This window comes from Tupaia chinensis, unplaced genomic scaffold (genome assembly GCF_000334495.1).
Source record: "Tupaia chinensis unplaced genomic scaffold, TupChi_1.0 Scaffold143992_1, whole genome shotgun sequence".
Lineage (NCBI taxonomy): Eukaryota > Metazoa > Chordata > Mammalia > Scandentia > Tupaiidae > Tupaia > Tupaia belangeri.
The window spans coordinates 145,237-167,146 of NW_006203843.1; the positions used below are offsets into that span (position 1 = coordinate 145,237).

The 21,910-nt window shown below is 40.9% G+C and overlaps 1 protein-coding gene across 1 annotated transcript in view; it reads left to right on the plus strand.

Moving 5' to 3' along the window:
* The window catches only part of WNK3 (WNK lysine deficient protein kinase 3), a 279,743-nt gene that overhangs the window by 95,145 nt on the left and 162,688 nt on the right, over positions 1–21,910 (plus strand). Inside the window, 2 exon segments of the mRNA XM_027767181.1 lie at positions 20,147–20,319; positions 21,300–21,520. Coding sequence (XP_027622982.1) covers positions 20,147–20,319; positions 21,300–21,520 — 394 coding nt within the window.

The window sequence follows — 21,910 nt, forward strand, 5'->3', positions numbered from 1 at the left end:
GTAATTTGGGGACAGCCAGTGACATAGTTGTTAAGGGTGTTGAACTTCCATATGGCTGACCACGATTCGAGTCCCAGACCTGGTGGCTTACTTTCTCATTTTCCCCCTCTCTCTGTCTCCCTCTCTCACTCTGTCGCTCTCTGGTGAAATTAAAATAAATAAATAAAGTTAAATAAAATAATTCTTTTTTAATAAAATTCTTTAAAAATTCAATATAATGTGACATATTAACAGATTAAAGAAGGAATAAGTATAATCAGTTTAATAGATACAGATAAGACATTTAAAAAAATTCAGAATTGATTTATGATAGAAACTTTCAGCTGACTTTAAGTAAAAGGGAACATCCTTAACCTCACAAAGGGCTTCTTTAAGAAAAATAGGACTGGTTCTGTGGCCTGGTGGTTAAGGCAACTAGATCCCACATAACCAATCTTAAGGTTTGAGTCTTAGACTCAGCAGCTCAAAAAACACCCTGGGCACGTGTGTGTGTGTGTGTGTGTGTGTGTGTGTGCCCAAAATCTCAAAAGGAGTTAAACGAAGGGAACCAGCAGTTAGCGTAATGGCTATGTTGCTGGACTCCCACGTAGTCGACTGCGGTTCGCGTCCCGGACCCGGTGGCTTAAAACTCACGCCGGGCACATGTGCGTGCGTGCCCAAGATCCCGAGAGCAGAATGGAGGAGAAGGGATTGCGGCGTGACCATCTCCCCTGGGGGGTGATTTCTCGCTTTCTGTCTCTATGTCTCTCTCTGTCTGTCTGGCGAGCGCATGCGCCCTACAGTGAAAAACCTCTTAAAAAAAAAAAAAGGAGGTAAACGAAGAAGAAAGGATTGTAGTATGACTGTTTCCCACAGGGAGTGCTTTCTCCTGTACCTCTTTCACTGTCTCTGTCTAGTGAGCACACATACCTACTAGCAAAACAAAAGACAAAAACAGACTCACAGATACACTTATTGATGAAAGACTAAATACCTTCCCTCTAGTAAGACAAGGATGTCTACACACACCATCCCTATTCAACATCTTACTAGAAGGCCCCCCTCAGTGAAATAAGGAATGAAAAAGAGATAAAAAATGGATAGGAAGCAATAAAATTGTCCCTAATCACATATGGCATGATTATAGATTATCTTGAGGAATGTACAGAATACCCCCTGAAACTAAGTGATTTTTTAAAAAAAAAATGCTCACTGGAGAGAGACAGTGAGAGAGAGAAAGCACTTCCATCATGGGACATGGTGAGACAACAATCCCTTCTCCATTTGTCCATCCTGTCGGGATTTTGAGCATGCATGTATACGTGCCTGGGGTGTTTTTGGAGCCATCAGGGCCAGGATTCCAACCAAGCTCGGTCATGTCGAATCCAGCTTCCATAACCACTAGGCTACAAAAAAGGCTTTGATTGATTTTTTTTTAAAGAGAGATTTTTGCTGTAGGGCACATTCTCTCGCTGGAGAGACAGAGCGAAAGAGAGATAGAAAGCTAGAAATCACCCCCCCCCCCCCGCGGGGGGGGGGCGCTGCAGTCCCTTCTCCTACATTCTCCTCTTGGGATTTTGGGCATGTGCCCGGCATGAGTTTCAAGCCACTGGGTCCAGGACTCAAACTGCGGTCAACTACATGGGAGTCCAGCAGCATAAATAACCATTATACCATATGCTGGTCCCTATTTTTTAATTATTTTTTTATTATATTTTCTTTTATACATTCAATCACATTATTTAGCTTACAAAGTGAATATTCGAACATGTGAACATTTCTCCCTAGTGCAGTTGATAAAATTATAAAAATTATCTTCAACAGATAATACCACATTTCTTTGTCCCATTAATGCTTTGCCTATTTTTTTCTAAATATCCTTCCTTAGACTCTACTCTTTCACATACACTATATATAGTATTCACATCCATTTACTGTGTTTTTTATCATTTAGTCAGTCAGTTAAATAAATAATTCCATTTTTTTGGAGAGATTTTTTTTCTATAGGGTGCATGCGCTCTCCAGAGAGACAGAGACAGAGAGACAGAAAGCGAGAAATCACCCTCCAGGGGGGATGGCCATGCTGCAATCCCTTCTTCTCCATTCTGCTCTTGGGATCTTGGGCACGCACGCACACGCGCCCAGTATGAGTTTAAGCCACCGGGTCCCGGACTCGAACCGTGGTTGACTACATGGGAGTCCAGCAATATAGCCATTATGCTAACTGCTGGTCCCAATAAATAATTCTTACAAAAAAAAAGTCTTTTGTGGGCTGGATCCATGGGCTGATGAGTAAGGCAACTGGATATTGCATGGCTTGAGCCCTAGACTGGGACACCTAAGAAACATGCCAGACATGAGTGTATGTATGCATGCCCAAAATCCAAAAAGGAAGGACACAGGGAGAAGAGATTCCAGTCTGACTATTCCCCATGGGGGTGGGGGGCATTTTTCTCTGTTTTTTTCTCTCACCATCTCTCAGTCTCTTTCTGGCAAACACACATGCCCAGTAGGAAAAACAAAAATAAAAACACCTTTTTAGAATTTAAAAATTTTAAGTTTATATTTTGTCACAAATTGTTAATTGTATTGTCAGATGATAATCACACTCTTACTGAAAGAAGTCCAAAATAAAGATTCAAGTTTATCCAAATATGCATATTAAGCATGTACAGGGTTTTGTATACTATTTACATCTGAATAAAGCTTTTTAAAAGGTCCCTTTTATTTTTTTAAATTTTAACTTTATTATTTATTTTATTTGAACAGAGATGGACAGAGAGAGAGAGAGAGAGAAATTCAGAAAGCAAGCCTCTAGGTCTGGGACTTGAACCATGCTCAGCCATGTAGGAGTCCAGCACCTTAACCACCATGCCACCTGCTGGCCCCAAGGTCCTTATTTTTTTAAGGTTTATTTATTCTTTGATAGATAGACAGAGACAGATATTCCAACAGGGTTTTCACACTATGGTCCATCTCCAGTCTCAATGTGCTCAGATCGTGGGCATATATGCATACACTCAGTGTGCTCAGAGTTCTGGAACATTAACCGCAGACTTGTCTGTGTGGCTCCATTTGCATTACCTTTGCACCAGCATCTGGCCCCATAAAACGATTTTTCTCAAGGTTGTAGAGCACAAAGTTAATATACAAAGCCATTAAAAAACAACAACAACAAAATGTTTTGTTATAGGGTATATGTGCTTGTCAGAAACAGAGAGAGAGGGAAAGTAAGAAATCACCTCCTATGGGGATGTCCATGCTGCAATCCTTTCTTCTCCAGTTTCCTCTTGGGATTGTAAGCATGCATGCACATGCGCCTGGTGTGATTTTTTTCAAGCTGACACAGTTGGCCATGTGAGATCTAGTGCCTTAACCTCCACAACACCTGCTGGCCCCAAACCAATTTTATTTCTATGTACTAGAGGAAAGATGGGAAATTACAATTTTTTAAAATGACCATTTATAGTAATGTAGTATAAATATAATGAAGCAGGTGCAGAATCTGCAGGAAACTTAATAACACTGATGAAAGAATTCAAAGACCTAAATCAACAGATTGGTTGGTTGGGATGATTGATGTTGTTAAGATGTCTTTTCTCTTCAAATAACATGGAAATTCAAGGCATTTACTTTAAAATCTTAGTTTTGTATCCGTTAGCTTTTTCTCTATTGGGATTACATAGGGTGTTTTCCATTTTTTAAAAAAAATTGCTATAGGATGTGTGTGCTCATAGATGGGAAGGAGAGGAGGAGAGAGAGAGAGAGAGAAGGAAAGAGAAAGAAAATGAAAAAGTACCTCCCCAGGGGTGATGACCACACCACAGTCCCTTTTCCATTATTCTCCTCTTGGGATTTTGGGCATGAATGCACACATGCCTGACATATTTTTCAGGCTAGTGGGCCTAGCACTTCAACTGTGTGGTTGACTATGTGGGATCCAGCTGTCTTAACCAACATGGCACCTGGCTATCCCAGTTTTCCTTTTAATCTACTACGGTACTTCACTCTTCTAGATTTTCTGTTAAACTACCTTTGGATTCCTGAGATAAACCTGACTTGATCATTATAAATAAACTTTTAAAACTCACCTCACCCCAAAGAAAAAGAATTATTTTTAGATATTGATAAACTGATTCTAAAATAAATAGGCAAAGGCAAAGGAACTACTGGGTCATTGGAAAAGTCATGATGCATTTTTGCATAGAGAAGTATGTCATGACTTTTCTGACAACCCAGTCGAATAGCCCAAAGAATTTTGAGAAAGAACAAGTTTGGGGGGCCAGTAGGTAGCGTGGTGGTTAAGGGCGCTGGATTCCCACATGGCCAACTGTGGTTTGAGTCCCGGACCTGGCAGCTTGCTTTTTCACTTTCCCTTTCTCTCTCACTGTCCTTCTCTGGTCAAATTAACATAAGTAAGTAAATAAATAAGTAAACAAAATAAAGTTAAATGAACTATTTCTTTAAAAATAACAAAAGAAGAACAAGTTTGGGGACCAGCAGATGGCATAATGGTTATGTTGCTAGACTCCCACATAGTTGGCTATGGTTCGAGTCCTGGACCCAGAGGCTTAAAACTTACGCTGGGCATGTGTGTGTACATGCCCAAAATCCTGAGAGGAGAATGGAGGAGAAGGGATTTTGGTGTGGCCACCACCCCTGAGAGGGGTGATTTCTCACTTTCTGTTGTGCTCTCTTTCTGGCAAGTGCACATGCCCTATAGCAAAAATCTCTCTAAAAAAGAAAAAGAACCAGTTTGGGGGTTTCATGTTAACTGATCTCCAAATTTACAGTAAGCTACAGTAATTTAAACATGTATGGTATTGGCAAAAAGATAGACACATAGGTCAGTGGAACAGAGTAGAGTCCAGAAATAGACCTAAACCAATATGGTCAAGTGTTTTTGTTTTTCTTTTCTTTTCTTTTCTTTTCTTTTCTTTTCTTTTCTTTTCTTTTCTTTTCTTTTCTTTTCTTTTCTTTTCTTTTCTTTTCTTTTCTTTTCTTTTCTTTTCTTTTCTTTTCTTTTCTTTTCTTTTCTTTTCTTTTCTTTTCTTTTCTTTTCTTTTCTTTTCTTTTCTTTTCTTTTCTTTTCTTTTCTTTTCTTTTCTTTTCTTTTCTTTTCTTTTCTTTTCTTTTCTTTTCTTTTCTTTTCTTTTCTTTTCCTTTCCTTTCCTTTCCTTTCCTTTCCTTTCCTTTCCTTTCCTTTCCTTTCCTTTCCTTTCCTTTCCTTTCTTTCTTTTTTTAAGAGGTCTTTGCTATAGGGCACATGTGCTTGCCAGAAAGACAGAGACGGACAGAGACAGAAAGTGAGAAATCACCCCTCAGGGTGGATGGCCATGCCACAGTCCCTTCTCCTCCATTCTTTCAGAATATTGGATATGCACGCACACATGCCCAGTGTGAGTTTAAGCCACCGGGTCCGGGACTTGAACTGTGGTCAACGATATGGAAGTCCAATGACATAGCCATTATGCTAACTACTGGTCCCCTGTTTTTCTTATTTTAAAGCACAAAGGCAATCCAAGATAGAAAGGATAGCCTTTACTTTTTTTTCTTTCTTTTTTTTGGGGGGAGAGGTTTTTGCTATAGGGCTCGTGCGCTCGCCAGACAGACAGAGAGATAGAAAGCGAGAAATCAGCCCCCAGAGGGGATGGCCATGCCAGAATCCCTTCTCCTCCATTCTCCTCTTGGGATCTTGGGCACGCATGCACACGCACCCAGCGTGAGTTTAAGCCACCAGGTCCGGAACTCGAACTGCAGTCGACTACGTGGGAGTCCAGCGACATAGTCATTACGCTAACTGCTGGTCCCAGAAAGGATAGCCTTTTCAAGAAAAGGTACTATATATGCATCCAAAAAAAAGAAACTTCAGCCTAAATCTCAACCTTATTGAAAAAAATCAGGCCGGCAAGTGTTGTGGTGTTTAAAGATTCTGGACTCCCACATGGTTGACAGTGGTTCTAGTCCTGGACCTGGCAGTTGCTTTCTCACTTTCTCTCTCTCTCTGTCTTTCTCTGGTCAAATTAAAAACAGATAATGATAATAAATAAAGTAAAATAAAAGAATTCTTTAAAAGCTTTTTGAAAAAAAATTCAAAATGGTTCACACATACATGTAAAACATGAAACTATAAAACTTCTAGAAGAAAACATATGAGAGGGCCAGCTCATGGCCAGGTGACTTCCCATGGCCTTGTGGTTAAGGAATGTGGATTCCTTATGGCTGACTATGCAGTTCAAATAACAGAACTGATAGCTTATAAAGCATGCCAGGTGTGTGTACATGCTTGCCCCAAATCCCAAAAGGAGGGAGAAATGGAGGAGAGGGAATTGTGGCTAGACCATTTCCCGTGGGGTTGCTTACTCTCTCTCCCTTTCAGTTTCTCTGTCTCTGGCATGCACACACACTCTGGCAAAATTAAAAAAAAAATAAAGCATATGAGAAAATATTTTTATCCATATAGTAAGTTTCAAAAGTTTATTTATTAGTTGAATGAGAGAGTCAGAAAGAGAACCCCAAGAGGTTCCAAACTGTGTGATCTTCTCCCTTCAGCTTTTAGCCAGTCACAGGTCATGAGTAAGCATGTGCCCTACATACTCAGGGAGGTCTCCAGATTTGAACAGGTAACATCCCTATGTGGGAACAGAGCTTTGTCTTTTACTATTGCATTACTGTCTGGCCCCAGAAAAAATTTTGTGACCTTTGGTTAGGTAAAGAATTATTGGGTAGGGGCTGCAGATGGCATAGCAGTTACATTGCTGGACTTCCACAGGGGCAGCCATGGTTTGAGTCCCAGACCTGGAAGCTTGAAAACCACGTTGGAGGGACCAGCAGTTGGTGTAATGGCTATGCCGCTGACTCCCATGTAGCCGACCAGGGTTTGAGTCCCAGACCCGGTGGCTTAAACTCAGGCCACGTGTGCATGCGTGCATGCCCAAGATCCCAAGAGGAGAAGGGAGGAGAAGGGATTGCGGTGTGGCCATCCCCCCTGGAGGGTGATTTCTCGCTTTCTATCTCTCTGTCTCTCTCTGTCTTTCTGGCGAGTGCAGTGCCCTGTAGCAAAAACCTCTCAGAAAAAAAAAAAAAGGATATATTCGTATGAAGGCGTATATGTGTGTGTGTGTGTGTGTGTGTGTGTGTTTTTAATTTGCCATAGGGCATGTGTGTTTTCTAGAAGGGGGGGAGAGAAGGAGAGAGAAAAAACATCCTCTAATGGGCCATGGTCACTCTGAAATTCCTTCTTCATTTCTCCATAGTGTTTTAGTCAAATCAGCGAGAAATAAGAGGACATTCAGTCTTAGCCAAATTATTGGAGTTTTATTGCTGGCGGCTTTAGGAAGACTCATATGTTTCAAAGACCCCACAGCCCCGAGTGAAAGGAGAGGAGTGCTTATAAAGGCAAAAGTCACAATCATTTCTGGGTTGATGTGGTGATTACAGTGGAAAATGAGGAGGGAATGAAGAGGAAAGGGAGTGGGGTTCCTGTGTGAAAGCAGTTACAAAAGCTAAATCAAGCAGGTTAATGATTTCTAAGGGCACTTTCTAAACCTTTGTTTAATGGTCCCCATGTCTGGGGCGGGGCAGGGCAGGGTGACTGGTGATTACATTGCTGAGGAACATCTAAACAAAAAGGTTGTGGGATAGTTAGCAAAGACAGTAAAACCATTAACCACTCTATTTACTCTGGGCAAAAAGGAAGCAAGTATAACTAAAGTTCAAAGATGGAAGTGCTTCTGGTTTTATAAAAATGAATCAAATCATTGATTCATCCATGGACAGTGACTGGTACCTTTTTACTTCTAGGGGTTTAAGTAAATTAATGTACTGCTGGATAAACTGAATTAGATGATTGAGGATGCAAGGGCCCATTTAAGTTCTAAGAGAAGTAAGGCAATGGGCCCAGCTGCAGCTGAAAGCAGGTTTGTTAACCAGGGAGGCCAGTCACTTCCCTCTGTCCTTTCTATAAATTGGGTAACAAGGAGGATAATCAGGAAACATGGAACAGTCTAAGCTTGAGAGGCTCCTGGGAATCCTAGATCTGTCTTGTTGATTTCTCTGCCTTATTTGAGAGTGATGCAGCCAGACCAGGAGGCCATTGACCTTGATGGCAGTCAGAGTGGTGAGGATGACAGTGTCGGGTCTCTTCCAGGTTGGAGTTAGTCCCCGGGTTGTAAATTTCTTGACCCACATGGAGTATTCCAGTAGGAATGGATGTACAGTGTCCAAGATGGGAATGGGCAGGGCATCTCAAACACAGCAGTGAATGGCCTTCTAGATTGAGTCAAGAGCCTGTAATATCTTGAATATAGTTATGGATTTCAGCTTTCATCTTCTCTCTCAATCTTGGGAGGATAGGTGGAGGTCTTTTAAACATAATTTCATAAGGGAAAATCCCTCCTGGTATGAAGTGTGTCTAACCCACATGAGAACAAGGGAGAGCAGAGTGACTCAATTTTCCCTTTTTTTTTTTTTTTTTTTGGAGGGCTTTTTGCTATAGGATGCGTGCGCTCGCCAGACAGACAGAGAAAGACAGAGAGATAGAAAGCGAGAAATCTCCCTCCAGGGGGAATGGCCAAGGCGCAATCTTTTCTCCTTCATTCTCCTCTCGGGATCTTGGGCACGCATGCACATGCACCCAGTGAGAGTTTAAGCCACCGGATCCGGGACTCGAACCACGATCGACTACATGGGAGTCCAGTGACATGGCCATTACACTAACTGCTGGTCCCTCAATTTTCCCTTTTTGATATCATAGGCAACCCAGACCTAGGGATTAGTCCCTGAAGTATCTTTTTAGTGATGATAATTAGCTGTCTTTGGTTACATGGGAAAAGCTTCAACCAATCCTGAGAAAGTGTCAATATAGACAAGAAGGTACCCTTGTGCTGGGGGTTTTATTTCTATGAAATCTAGTTCCCAATCTTCCCCAGGAGTGGTTTTTTTTTTTTTTTTCCCCTAGCCAGTTCAGTAAACTTTGTTTTTCTCAGGTGAGTAATCTGGTGTATCTCATCTATGATGATTATTAGCCCAAGGACCTCAGGGATTAGTGTCCTGCCATCTGGTAACAGAACCATCCTTCAGGTCCTCTAGTAGCCTGTTTGTGGACCAGTTTTTCCTCCTTTTGAGTGTAGGAGGGTGAGGATGGGAGGACAGGGTCTGGGGTGGCTGCAAGAACTTTTAGTTGCTGGTACAGTTGTCTCCTCTCCAGCTAGGTCTTATAATTTTTTCTTTTGTCACATGGTTAGCCAACCTGTTTATTACTATTTTTCTTATTTTTTTATGCATATACTTTTAGAAACAACCTTAACCTTGGACTTAGACATAAATTAATTTTAGTCACTTTAAGGTTTACCTGAGGTTTATTCAGTAAGATTGTTAGATGTCCAAGTCCCCAATTTCAAAGGTCAGAATGGATGTTAGAAGTCCTGAGCCCCCTTCAGAGCTCAGTGCATTGTCTCTAGTGAGGATCTCCACATTTAGGACAAGGCCCCACTGGGGGACATGAGGATGCCATTTGTGGGCGTTGTTCACTGCCTAGGCTGCCTGCATTGGAAACAGTTTCTTTTGAGGCAGAGGCTTTTATCTGGGCTGTTTCCAGGTCCTGTCCTTGAAGAAGTTCCCAGCCTTTAGGATTACCACGAGTGACTACTGGGTACTCCTTAAGTGAGAGTTAAATAAAAGATTAAGGTGACCTGGGAACCAGCAGTTAGCGTAATGGCTATGTCGCTGGACTCCCACATAGTCGACCGCGGTTCGCGTCCTGGACCCGGTGGCTTCAAACTCATGCCGGGCGCGTGTGCGTGCGTGCCCAAGATCTCGAGAGGATAATGGAGGAGAAGGGATTGCGGTGTGACCATCCCCCCTGGGGGGTGATTTCTCGCTTTCTGTCTCTAATGTCTCTCTCTGTCTGTCTGGCGAGCGCACACGCCCTGTAACAAAAACCTCTCAAAAAAAAAAAAAAGAAAAAGAAAAAAAAGGTGACTTGCCAATTTGTTATAACATTTTTTTGAGTCATTTGAGAAATTTTTTATATCTATTCTGAATTGTAAGGGATCCTACACTGAGAACTGGAACTAAGTTCCAGTAGATTCTGCAAGGAGCTCCTGAGTACTGCCAGGAGGCAGTTTACAGATTTTACAAGGCATCTGCCTTAATGACTATACAAAAGCCCTAGCTGGAGAATGCAGGTGTTGTTTTTTGTTTGTTTGTTTGTTTGTTTTTTTGGGGGGAGTAAAACCAGGTCACTTTAATGTTTTTGTACAACTTAATAAATAATCTTTTGATGACTGCAGACATCTAAGACCAGTGATATTTAGAAACATTAGTCATGATGGTTTTTCAGGTTGGTGTATCATCTTTAAAAATGACAAGGAGTTCCTTGTATACAAATGCTATCAAACCAGTAAGACAGCATTTGTGCATTTATCATTTTCAGGATTGTCGGTAATTTGGGCATATTTCCCCCAAATAACCTCGCCTCCTTGTGTCACAAGGCCCAACTCACTCATGTTCACCTCAATGACAATACCTTTGGTGATAACACCCAAAGTTGTATATAGTGGGGGTGAGGGATTCTTCTTTACACCAAGTATTGGCAGGCAAAAGGTGGCTTTCATTCAGGATATGCTATGTGGGTCTTTTTTTTTTTTTTTTGAGAGAGATTTTCACTATAGGGCATGTGCGCTCGCCAGACAGACAGAGAGAGACATAGAGACAGAAAGCGAGAAATCACCCCCAAGGGGGGATGGTCACGCCGCAATCCCTTCTCCATTCTCCTCTCGGGATCTTGGGCACGCACGCACATGCACCTGGCATGAATTCTAAGCCACCGGGTCCAGGACGCAAACCATGGTCGACTACGTGGGAGTCCAGCGACATAGCCATTACACTAACTGCTGGTTCCCTAGGCCTTCTTGAAACGTAAGCCCAATGGCCTAATGAATCTTTCATATTTTGGTGGTTTTCAAGTAAAGACATCTCCAACAAAGCAGACTTTTGTAATCATCCTCTTCCATGCCTTCTTCTTTTTCTTTCCTGTTCGAGTAACTTTTAATTTCTGTTTCTCCCTGGGCTCAAACTTTGGGTAGAGGGACTTCCCATTTTCACATTTTCTCTTTCCAGTTTTGTTTAATAATATTGGAAAGTACTTTAGCTCAGGACTGTCCTTTTCTGTCCAGCAGATAGACAGGTACTTCTCCTTGTGGAGTCTTTTCATCATTCTTTTGTTTTGTGTTCCTCTTTTAATGCATCTTGATAGTCTTTTTCATTTGTATTTTCTCAGCATGGCAGCTGTTTATAATAGAGTTTAGCCTTCAGACCAGACCAGGCATCTTCTTTGCCTTCTTTAAAGTTTCCTGAGCCTCCTTCCTGAGCCTCTCACTTTCCTTCTTTATCTTTTTCTCATGGTAATCCAAACAGTATGCATAGTATTTATGATGTAATTTAATGTATTTGTTTTTTGACCTAGAGAGGGCTGCAGAGTCTTCAGGAGCAACCTCCTGGAGGCAAAGAAGTTGTCAACTCAACAATGCAGTTTTACAGTTTTAATCTAAAGTCTTGTTTTCTTTTATTTTTTTTTAAGCTAGATCTTTGGATCATTTAACTAAGGGGAGAGTCCAGTGAGGAAGAGACCTAACTAAAGAGAAACTGAAGGAGTACAAGAAGGGAGGAGGTGACTAGGAACTCTAGCCTTAACTTGTCCCACCCCATTCCCTGAGGCTCCTACCCTATTAAGTTTTTGGACAGGAGTTTTCTAGCCTTTGTCCCCAATAGTAGGCCCAATTCTTATTAACTCCCCATGTTTATCTTTTCCTTCTCACCTTGGGAAATTTGATATTTTCTAGAGGAGTTAGTAAACTTGTGAAAGTAGAATTACATACATTCACATGTACTGGTAGCTTATGAACATGTACAAACAAACAACAGTGACAAAATTTAATAATTTTTTTAATGCAAAAGTGGACAATTTTACTAATAGACCCTCCCATTTTTTATAAAATTTAAAGACTAACAATAGAAATAACCAAAGCATGTTAACTTAATAATAAGAATTATAAGTAGGACTCAGGGAGAACCAGGCAACAATGCTTCCATGAGTTCATGTGTAACCTTGGATTTATCTTTTTATACCAATTTTATCTCTTTAACTTAGGCACATTGTATGGGCTACTTAGCATGCAATTTTGTCAAATATTTCCCTAATTTTGGTTAATTTTGGCTTAACAGTTTAGAAAAAAAACAGGTTTTTTTCATAGCAAATGAAAATTTTTGCCCAGTTAAATAATTATAGCCATTTGCAAAAAGTTTTTTAGAAAAGCATCAAACAAAGCAATTACCCATAGACAATAATGTTCTGACAAGAATTTACAACTGAAAAAAAATGTTTGGTTATATACCAGTTTAACATAATAACCTACAACATGATTGACAAATAGCTTACCATAAATTCCTGGGAATTTCAAATTATTTTGGAACACAATTCATATATAGATATACAAGTCTATAACACATTCATACATTTAACAAACATAATGCCAAAAAAGTTAGAATTACTTAATTTGATAATGCTTTCCATTTTTACCCAACATATAAAGAATAAGCCTGATCAGTTTAACATCTCCCTTTTGGATGTTTCAGGGGGACTGGCAGGGAACTAGGATTTCTGCCTGTCTCAGCTGGCTGATTTGCACAGCAGTGTCCCTCCTAGCTTCAGGATCATATTGTTTCACCTGGACTGGGAAGGCCATTGCAAGCAGCTATACTACCTCTGGGGGTTGTTGACTGGAGGGTGGAGTTATTTTATTCCCAGAAGTTTGGAAGCAGAACTGCAATTTTGCCAGATAAGGATTTTCCTGATGCTGTCCCTGAGTTTTTTTGTCTGTTTGTTTTCCTGAAGGAGATATTCTTCAGTGAGGGGGGGGCAGGTAACACGGATTTTTGGATAGGGTGGAGGTTTATGGCTTTAGATGTCAGTAGAGAGGAGTGTTCCTTCTCCAGCAAATGAGATAGTGGCTTTTAGTTTTCACAAAAGGGTCTCTACCCACAAGAGGGTATAGACACTTCAGAATGATAGGAATGAGTGAGTCACAGTATTGCTTTTTAAATTCACTACTCTCTCTGATGTCCAGGGGCAGAGAGTTGACTTGTCACTCCCTGGTTGGAGGAGGTCGTCGTCTTTTTTTTTTTTTTTTTTTGTAATAGGTCTCATGGGTTCAGCTAAAACAGAGAAAGCTGCACCAATATCAACCAAAAAAAAGTTTCTCTCTACTTGCAGAGTGACCATGGGCTCTTGGGGGCTTACTGGAATGGAGCTCCAGCCTTGTCAGTCTTCCTCTAGGCTAAAGAACTTCCTTTCCCTCTGTCTGTTCTCTGGGCATTCCCTTGCCCAGTGTCCCTTTTTCCTGTACAATTTGCATTGATCCTTTGCTAGTGGGGGTTCAGGTCCTCTTCTTTTGATCCCTCTGGGTTATCTCTCCCTTGTTGACTTCTCTCATGGTGGCTACTACGACCCTGGCTACTTTCTTAGCCTGTCTATCTTCTATGGGGTCCTGCCCATTGAAGGCCTTCCAGTTGTAGAGGTCACTGGTAGAAAAAGGGGACATAAACTAATAAGGGATATCCTCTTGGCCCCTCATCTCTTGGAGGAGCCTTTCTTAAAGGTAAAAGTGCCCCTTGAGTTTGGGTTGGGGTTTTTCCTCCTTGTATCCCCCACCTCTTAGGATCTGTTCCAGGTATGTGGCAGTGAGAAAGAAGCAGAGGAGACAGCTTCTTGTTGACCTCTGTCTCCCTCTTCTGGATGGTGCCTATTAGAATTGTAAGGATCTGACTCTTTGGGCCCTGATTGTAAGACAGGAGGGTTTTGTTCTGTTTTCTGATGTTTTATGCCTGGACCTGTCAGGAGGATACAGTCCCCTTTTTCTAGGGCACAACTATGTAGCCAGGGCAGGGGTCTCTGGACCAGAGCTAGCTATTGGTCCATGTAGGGAAAAAGTTTTTTAGAAAAGCATCAAACAAAGCAATTACCCATAGACAATAATGTTCTGACAAGAATTTACAACTGAAAAAAAATGTTTGGTTATATACCAGTTTAACATAATAACCTACAACATGATTGACAAATAGCTTACCATAAATTCCTGGGAATTTCAAATTATTTTGGAACACAATTCATATATAGATATACAAGTCTATAACACATTCATACATATAACAAACATAATGCCAAAAAAGTTAGAATTACTTAATTTGATAATGCTTTCCATTTTTACCCAACATATAAAGAATAAGCCTGATCAGTTTAACATCTCCCTTTTGGATGTTTCAGGGGGACTGGCAGGGAACTAGGATTTCTGCCTGTCTCAGCTGGCTGATTTGCACAGCAGTGCCCCTCCTAGCTTCAGGATTATATTGTTTCACCTGGACTGGGAAGGCCATTGCAAGCAGCTATACTACCTCTGGGGGTTGTTGACTGGAGGGTGGAGTTATTTTATTCCCAGAAGTTTGGAAGCAGAACTGCAATTTTGCCAGATAAGGATTTTCCTGATGCTGTCCCTGAGTTTTTTTGTCTGTTTGTTTTCCTGAAGGAGATATTCTTCAGTGAGGGGGGGGCAGGTAACACGGATTTTTGGATAGGGTGGAGGTTTATGGCTTTAGATGTCAGTAGAGAGGAGTGTTCCTTCTCCAGCAAATGAGATAGTGGCTTTTAGTTTTCACAAAAGGGTCTCTACCCACAAGAGGGTATAGACACTTCAGAATGATAGGAATGAGTGAGTCACAGTATTGCTTCCTAAATTCACTACTCTCTCTGATGTCCAGGGGCAGAGAGTTGACTTGTCACTCCCTGGTTGGAGGAGGTCGTCGTCTTTTTTTTTTTTTTTTCTTGTAATAGGTCTCATGGGTTCAGCTAAAACAGAGAAAGCTGCACCAATATCAACCAAAAAAAAGTTTCTCTCTACTTGCAGAGTGACCATGGGCTCTTGGGGGCTTACTGGAATGGAGCTCCAGCCTTGTCAGTCTTCCTCTAGGCTAAAGAACTTCCTTTCCCTCTGTCTGTTCTCTGGGCATTCCCTTGCCCAGTGTCCCTTTTTCCTGTACAATTTGCATTGATCCTTTGCTAGTGGGGGTTCAGGTCCTCTTCTTTTGATCCCTCTGGGTTATCTCTCCCTTGTTGACTTCTCTCATGGTGGCTACTACGACCCTGGCTACTTTCTTAGCCTGTCTATCTTCTATGGGGTCCTGCCCATTGAAGGCCTTCCAGTTGTAGAGGTCACTGGTAGAAAAAGGGGACATAAACTAAGAAGGGATATCCTCTTGGCCCCTCATCTCTTGGAGGAGCCTTTCTTAAAGGTAAAAGTGCCCCTTGAGTTTGGGTTGGGGTTTTTCCTCCTTGTATCCCCCACCTCTTAGGATCTGTTCCAGGTATGTGGCAGTGAGAAAGAAGCAGAGGAGACAGCTTCTTGTTGACCTCTGTCTCCCTCTTCTGGATGGTGCCTATTAGAATTGTAAGGATCTGACTCTTTGGGCCCTGATTGTAAGACAGGAGGGTTTTGTTCTGTTTTCTGATGTTTTATGCCTGGACCTGTCAGGAGGATACAGTCCCCTTTTTCTAGGGCACAACTATGTAGCCAGGGCAGGGGTCTCTGGACCAGAGCTAGCTATTGGTCCATGTAGGGATACTGATCAGTATACCCCTTACTGCCCAACATGCCCATAATGACCCTCCATACAGCTTGTATTTCTTTTATATTAAAGGACCTGGCATTTGACCAGCACACTCCAAACAAGGGCCAATCAGTTTCACATGAAGTTACCAGCTTTTATTTGGAGAGTTTTATGCCATAGGCACAATTTTCCAAAACACCTAATTGAAATGCTTGATCATGCATTCTTAAGGGGATTTTAAAGGAACTGTTCAGGCCTCCTATGATTTCCAAAAGGAGAGTATGCTCTTTGGTATTTTCAAGGGATACTTCTGCCTCTCTCAGAGCACAGGTAAAATGCCAGAGGGCTGAGGCAGCAGAAAAATCTTGAAAGTAGGGACACTGAAGAGGTGGCTGAGATGAGCCCAAGAGAGCACAAGAGAGGATAGGGCTCTCAGCCAGATGGAAGTGAACTAGGAGAAGGCAGATTCGGTCCCTGGTAAACTCCTTCTGATAGTGTCTTTAGGCCTGGATTAACTTAGTGGGAATGTTGGGGTGATGGCAGAGGAAGTGGGTCAAGACAAGAGTCTTCTAAAGTCCTGTCAAGAATCCAGCAGGTGCGTCTACCCACATTCTTTACTGAGAAAGAATGCAATTATTGGGCTGCAGTAGGAGTTGGCAAAGAATCTGCAAAACCCTCCTTTCCCAGGACTTTCTCTATCACCTTCTCATGAAACAGAGGACTCAGCTTCCGAGGACAGAGGGGCCTGCCTGTTGTGAAAGAGGAGTGGCTCTTCCCTACCTTCCTCCCAAGATGGTGATGCTAGATGAACAAGGGATGGGTGCCCCTTCCGAGGAGGTGACCATTCAGGTGTCCACCTGGCTGTGTCCCTCGTGAGAACTTAGGTGCCTCTTAGCATTGGTCACTGGGTATAAACCCCCCAATGTGACTGGTCATGCAGGGAGGGATGGAATGTCTCAGTGCCCAGTACAGCCCTAAGCTGTATGAGGTCACCATGGAACTGCAGATGAGGACCCACTTAGACTGTAGCTGAGGCCGTGGAGCCACAAACACAGTCACACACCCATTCACTACTCACACAAGAGGTTAAGAACATTCTCTCCCACCAAGTATCAAATTAAGAGGAGAAAAAAAAGATCAAACTCAGTGATATGAAAATCTTGGAATTTTGCCTGATTACAAGGTCAGTAATCCACTATTGATGTCCTCAAATGAGGAGGACAAAAGAACCAAGTGATATCTTCCAAAAGAGTATAAAGAAAACAGTTAAAAATGACAGAAGAGACAAAAAACAAACAAACCAACAAAAAACAATATAAGAGAGCCCACCTGACCCCAGGGTCCCACACCTGGGGTCCAGGAGAAATCAGCCCATTATGCCACTCTCTAGTCCCCAGGTTCAAAATAACCAACCTGGCTGCAGGGTCTCATGTCTGGGGGCCAGGAAGACTGCCCACTATGCTACTCTATAGTCCCAAGGTTTTTGCAGCTGGTGACTAGGAAGAAACAGTTCACTAGGTCACTCTCTGGTCTCCAGATATCTGCGTCTGGAGAATAGGAGGAACAGGCTATCTCTCTCTCCAGTCCTAGGATTATTGGGGGACTAGGAGGGAATAGGCTTCTACTGGGGAGTAGGAGGGAACAGGCTATTATGCTTTCAATTAACCTTCTGATTCCAGCAACATCTTGGTGGAATCTGAGTAGGAGTCCATTAATTGTACCCAGTTGGCCCTGATTCCCCCATCAGGGGGTGTCTTTTTCACCAACCCTGTACTCACAAATTGATGGGTATCAAAGAAACAAAAAGAGATCACAGGAAGAAAGACACCTCTGGAGGTCTTTTCTAATTTCACTAGTACTCCACAAGTTTTGAAGGAGCTTCTAGAAGTGTCTCCCACCCGATTGTCAATAATCCTAAAAGGTAGCTCTGGGCCCTAGAAAGTCCCAGGTGGTGCCTCCCCTAGAGTTCCTTCCAGTATTTGGCAGCCGACCTGGTTGAGGCCACACTCCTTGGATGCCTTACCCAAGTAATGGTAGGTACGATCTTACTGGGACCTCCAAATGTCCTAGTCAAATCAGTGAGAAGTGAGAGGACATCCAGTAATAGCCAAATTATTGGAGTCTGATTGCTGGCAGCTGCAGAAGGATTCATGCCTCTCAAAGACCCCACAGCCCCGAGTGAAAGGAGAGGGGTGTTTATAAAGTCAAAAATCATAATTGTTTCTGGGTTGGCCTGATGGTTACAGTGGAAAATGAGGGAGTGAAGAGGAAAGGGAATGGGGTTCCTATGTGAAAGCAGTTACAAAAGCTAAATCAAGCAGGGCACTTTCTAAACCTTTGCAAGGTGTTGGGGAAGGGGTCTGGTGATGGGTCACTATATTGCTAAGGAACATCTAAACAAAAGATTTCAGGCTAATTAGCAAAGACAATAAGACTATTAATCACTCTATTTACTCTGGGCAAAAGGAGGAAGCAAGTATAATTCAAAGTTTAAAGATGGAGGTGATTCTGCTTTAATCCTATCAGGATTTTTGGCATGTATGCATACATGTCCCATGTGCTTTTCAAGTTTCTGGGGCTGGGATTTGAACCACATGGTTGGACAAGTGGCATCTGACTCTCTTAACCACTAGATCACAGGGTCAGCCCAGGTATTTATTTTTAAACTTTAAAACATTTAACATTTGTTGTTTGGGGCCAGAAGGTGGTGTGGTGTTATGGTACTGGATCCCACATGACTGTCTCCATGGTTCAAGTCCTGGACCCAGTGACTTGAAAAACACTCTGTGTGTGTGTGTGTGTGTGTGTGTGTGTGTGTGTGTGCATGCCTACCCCAAATCCCAAGAGGAGAGTTGAGGAGAAGGCATTAAGATGTGGCCATCCTACCTGAGGGGTGGGGAGTGATTTCTCAATTTCCTTCTCTCTGTATTTTTCTGTCTCTCTGGTAAGGCACATGCCCTGTGGCAAGAATCTTAAAAAGTTTGCTGTTTTAACCTTTTGTATATTTCTGTCATCACTTTGGATTTAGTCATGCATTTCCTTTGTCATTTTGGTGGGATTTGGGAAGGGAGGGTAACTAATTTAATAGATATCAATCATCTTGAAATGGAAATTATAACAGAATATTTAACTGGTATATCTGAACTTAATTTTTCTCTGTCAACATCAAAATCTAAAATAATTGTTCCTTTCCCTTCTCTCTTTCTCCCCTTGCACAAGACAGAAATTATTTTTATTCTGGCTTAATCTGCTAATTAGTTTTTTTAAAAGAATTATTCATTTAATTGTATTTATCATTGTTAATATTATTTTTAATTTGAACAGAGAGAGAGAGAGGGAAAAAGAGAAAATAAACCACCAGGTCCGGGACTCAAACCACAGTTGGCCATGTGGGAGTCCAACACCTTAACCACCACGCCACCTGCAGACCCTTCCTATTTAGGTTTTAATGATGTAATTTGTAAATTTAATTCAAATTGTTCCTTTCATTTTATATATGTTTTATTTTCATTAATGTTTTAAAAATTTATTCAATTTTACCAATCACATTACTTAGACTTAACTCTAAATTTTATTGGAAAGATTTTAGTATTTATTGTATCTCACAGCTTCCTTTTCTCATTATTTATTTGGCCACATTGTTTTTAAAGAATTATTTTATTTAAATTTATTTATTTTAATTTGACCAAATAGGGATAGAGGAAGAGAGAGAGAGAGAGAGAGAGAGAGAGAGAGAGGTAGAAAGGGACAGAGCAAGCAAGCAAAAGCAAACCACTGTTGGCCATGTGGGGGTCCAGCACTCTTAACCACCACGTCACCTGCTGGACCTTGGCCACATTTTTATTGAAGTCTTTGTGTAATATTTTCAGAAAGGTTATGTGTAGATTGGTATACTTTTTGTGTGGATTATAGATATTTTACTCTTTTAAACTAGATCGACAGCTTATCTGAGTTTAGAATTTCAGAATTGTACAAACATTGTTCCTTTGACTTATAGCACTTAATTTAACAGTTTAGAGGTCCATTGCCTGTTTGAGTGAGTGTCTTTTACTGGTTAATAACCTGGTGTTTCTGTCTGGAAACCTAAAGCACAATAACCTGGTGTTTCTATCTGGAAACCTAAAGCACTTTTATTTTGGCAATTCAGAAATTTATCTAGAACAAATGTCTAGGTGTCTAACATTTTGATTATTCCTGCCCTGACACTGTAGATTCTTTAGACTGGAAAACTCATTGATTTCTTAAGGAAACTGCTTTTCAAGGTATTGATGTATTATGTAGATGGGTTTACAACATAGTTTATAACTCTTGTATTGCTGTGTGGGAGCAGTCAAAATAACTAAGAAAGGATATCAGTGATTCTGTAGGTTCTGAGAAAAGAATTGATAGGCAAGGATACCACACACATGGATGTAAATGTTAAAAGAAAAAATCTCTTTTGAGTGATATTAGAAATGTGTATAAGAAATTCTGTCATTTTAATTTGGAACTTGTTCTAACATTTCAGGACCGGAAGTTAACCAAAGCTGAGCAGCAGAGGTTCAAGGAAGAAGCAGAGATGCTGAAGGGTCTCCAACATCCCAATATAGTTCGATTTTATGATTCCTGGGAATCTATATTAAAGGGAAAGAAATGTATTGTATTAGTGACTGAACTCATGACATCAGGAACCTTAAAGACGTAAGTTGACTCTGATAGTGCCAGTGGAGTTTTATTTGGAAATAATTTTTGAGAGTCAAAAAAAGTTACTTATGAAATAAAAATACTTGATTAAAGAATTTGTTGAATCTGAATCTAATGACTGTATTTCAAAGTAAGTTAAAAATTAGGATGTTAATGAAGTTTGTTAGAAAATGCAGTTCTATGCTGCTGGACTCAAACTGCAGTTCGAATCCCAGACCTGACAGCTTAAAAATCATGCTGGGTGTGTATGTGTGTGTGTGTGTGTGAGCTAAAAATACTGAGAGGAGAATGGCAGAGAATTGGCTATAGTGTGGCCATTCCCCTACGGGGGTGATTTCTTACTTTCTGTCTCTCTGTCTCTCAGGTGGGCACACATCTCAGGGGGGCCCCAATGCCCTATAACAAAAATATCTAAAAAAAAAAAAAAAAGAAAATACAGTTCTGTGAAATTAATTTTTGTGGGATCTCATGAAATTTTTCAATTAGAAATCGTAGAGAAAAGAATTTTATTTTATGAAAGTGAAAAGCTGGACGATTAAGCCAAGTTCACACATCTAATGAAAAATAACCCATCTAATTACAGTCTTTTGTTTCCAATCACAGTTTTTCATTTTGTAGTATAATTACTTGTAAATCTTAAATGTAGGGTGTACTATAAAATTTTACATAGTTAAACCATCTGATAAACTCGATATAAGCAGCTATTAGAATATAGGGAAGGAATTTCTGTTGTTTCACAAAAGCCTACTTTGGAATGATTCTTGTTTTGAATTAAAAATGCTACACTTTGGTAGGATGTTTTATCTAAAAATGAGGTCATAGAATTAGCTTTTTTCTATAACAGGCAATAGATAACAACTTTGCAATGGCAATCATAGTATATAAATTATCCGCTCACTTATGTAATTTAGACAAATAATGTTCATAAAATGAGTTGAGTATATTTGTTTATACATGGTCTTTGTTTCTTTGTATAGGTATCTGAAACGATTTAAAGTCATGAAACCAAAGGTTTTAAGGAGCTGGTGCAGGCAGATATTAAAGGGATTGCAGTTCTTGCACACTAGGACTCCTCCTATTATTCACCGGGATCTGAAGTGTGACAATATTTTCATCACGGGACCTACTGGATCTGTGAAGATTGGTGATCTAGGATTGGCCACTTTAATGCGCACATCATTTGCAAAGAGTGTTATTGGTGATTAACATTTTACAGTTTACTGGTTGAGTAAAGAAAGATTTGTTAATTGTATAGGCCTAATTGACTCTATAGTTGGGATCAACCAACTAAGACCTGTGACCCAAATCTGACCTACTGCTTGTTTTAGTGAAACAAGTTTTATTGGAACATAGCCACACCAACTCCTTTACATATTGTCTTGCTGCTTTTTTACCACAGTGGCAGAGTTGAGTAGTTGTGTAACAGAGACCTTATGGTCTACAAAGCCTGAAATATTTACTGTCTGGCCTTCTACAGAGAAATTTGATGACCCCAGGCCTAGACTTTGAATTTGCTTTGAAATTTTGCTTATAAATGGGCTTATTTCAATCCTAGTATAATTCTTTGTGTGATATAAGAAGGTTCTGA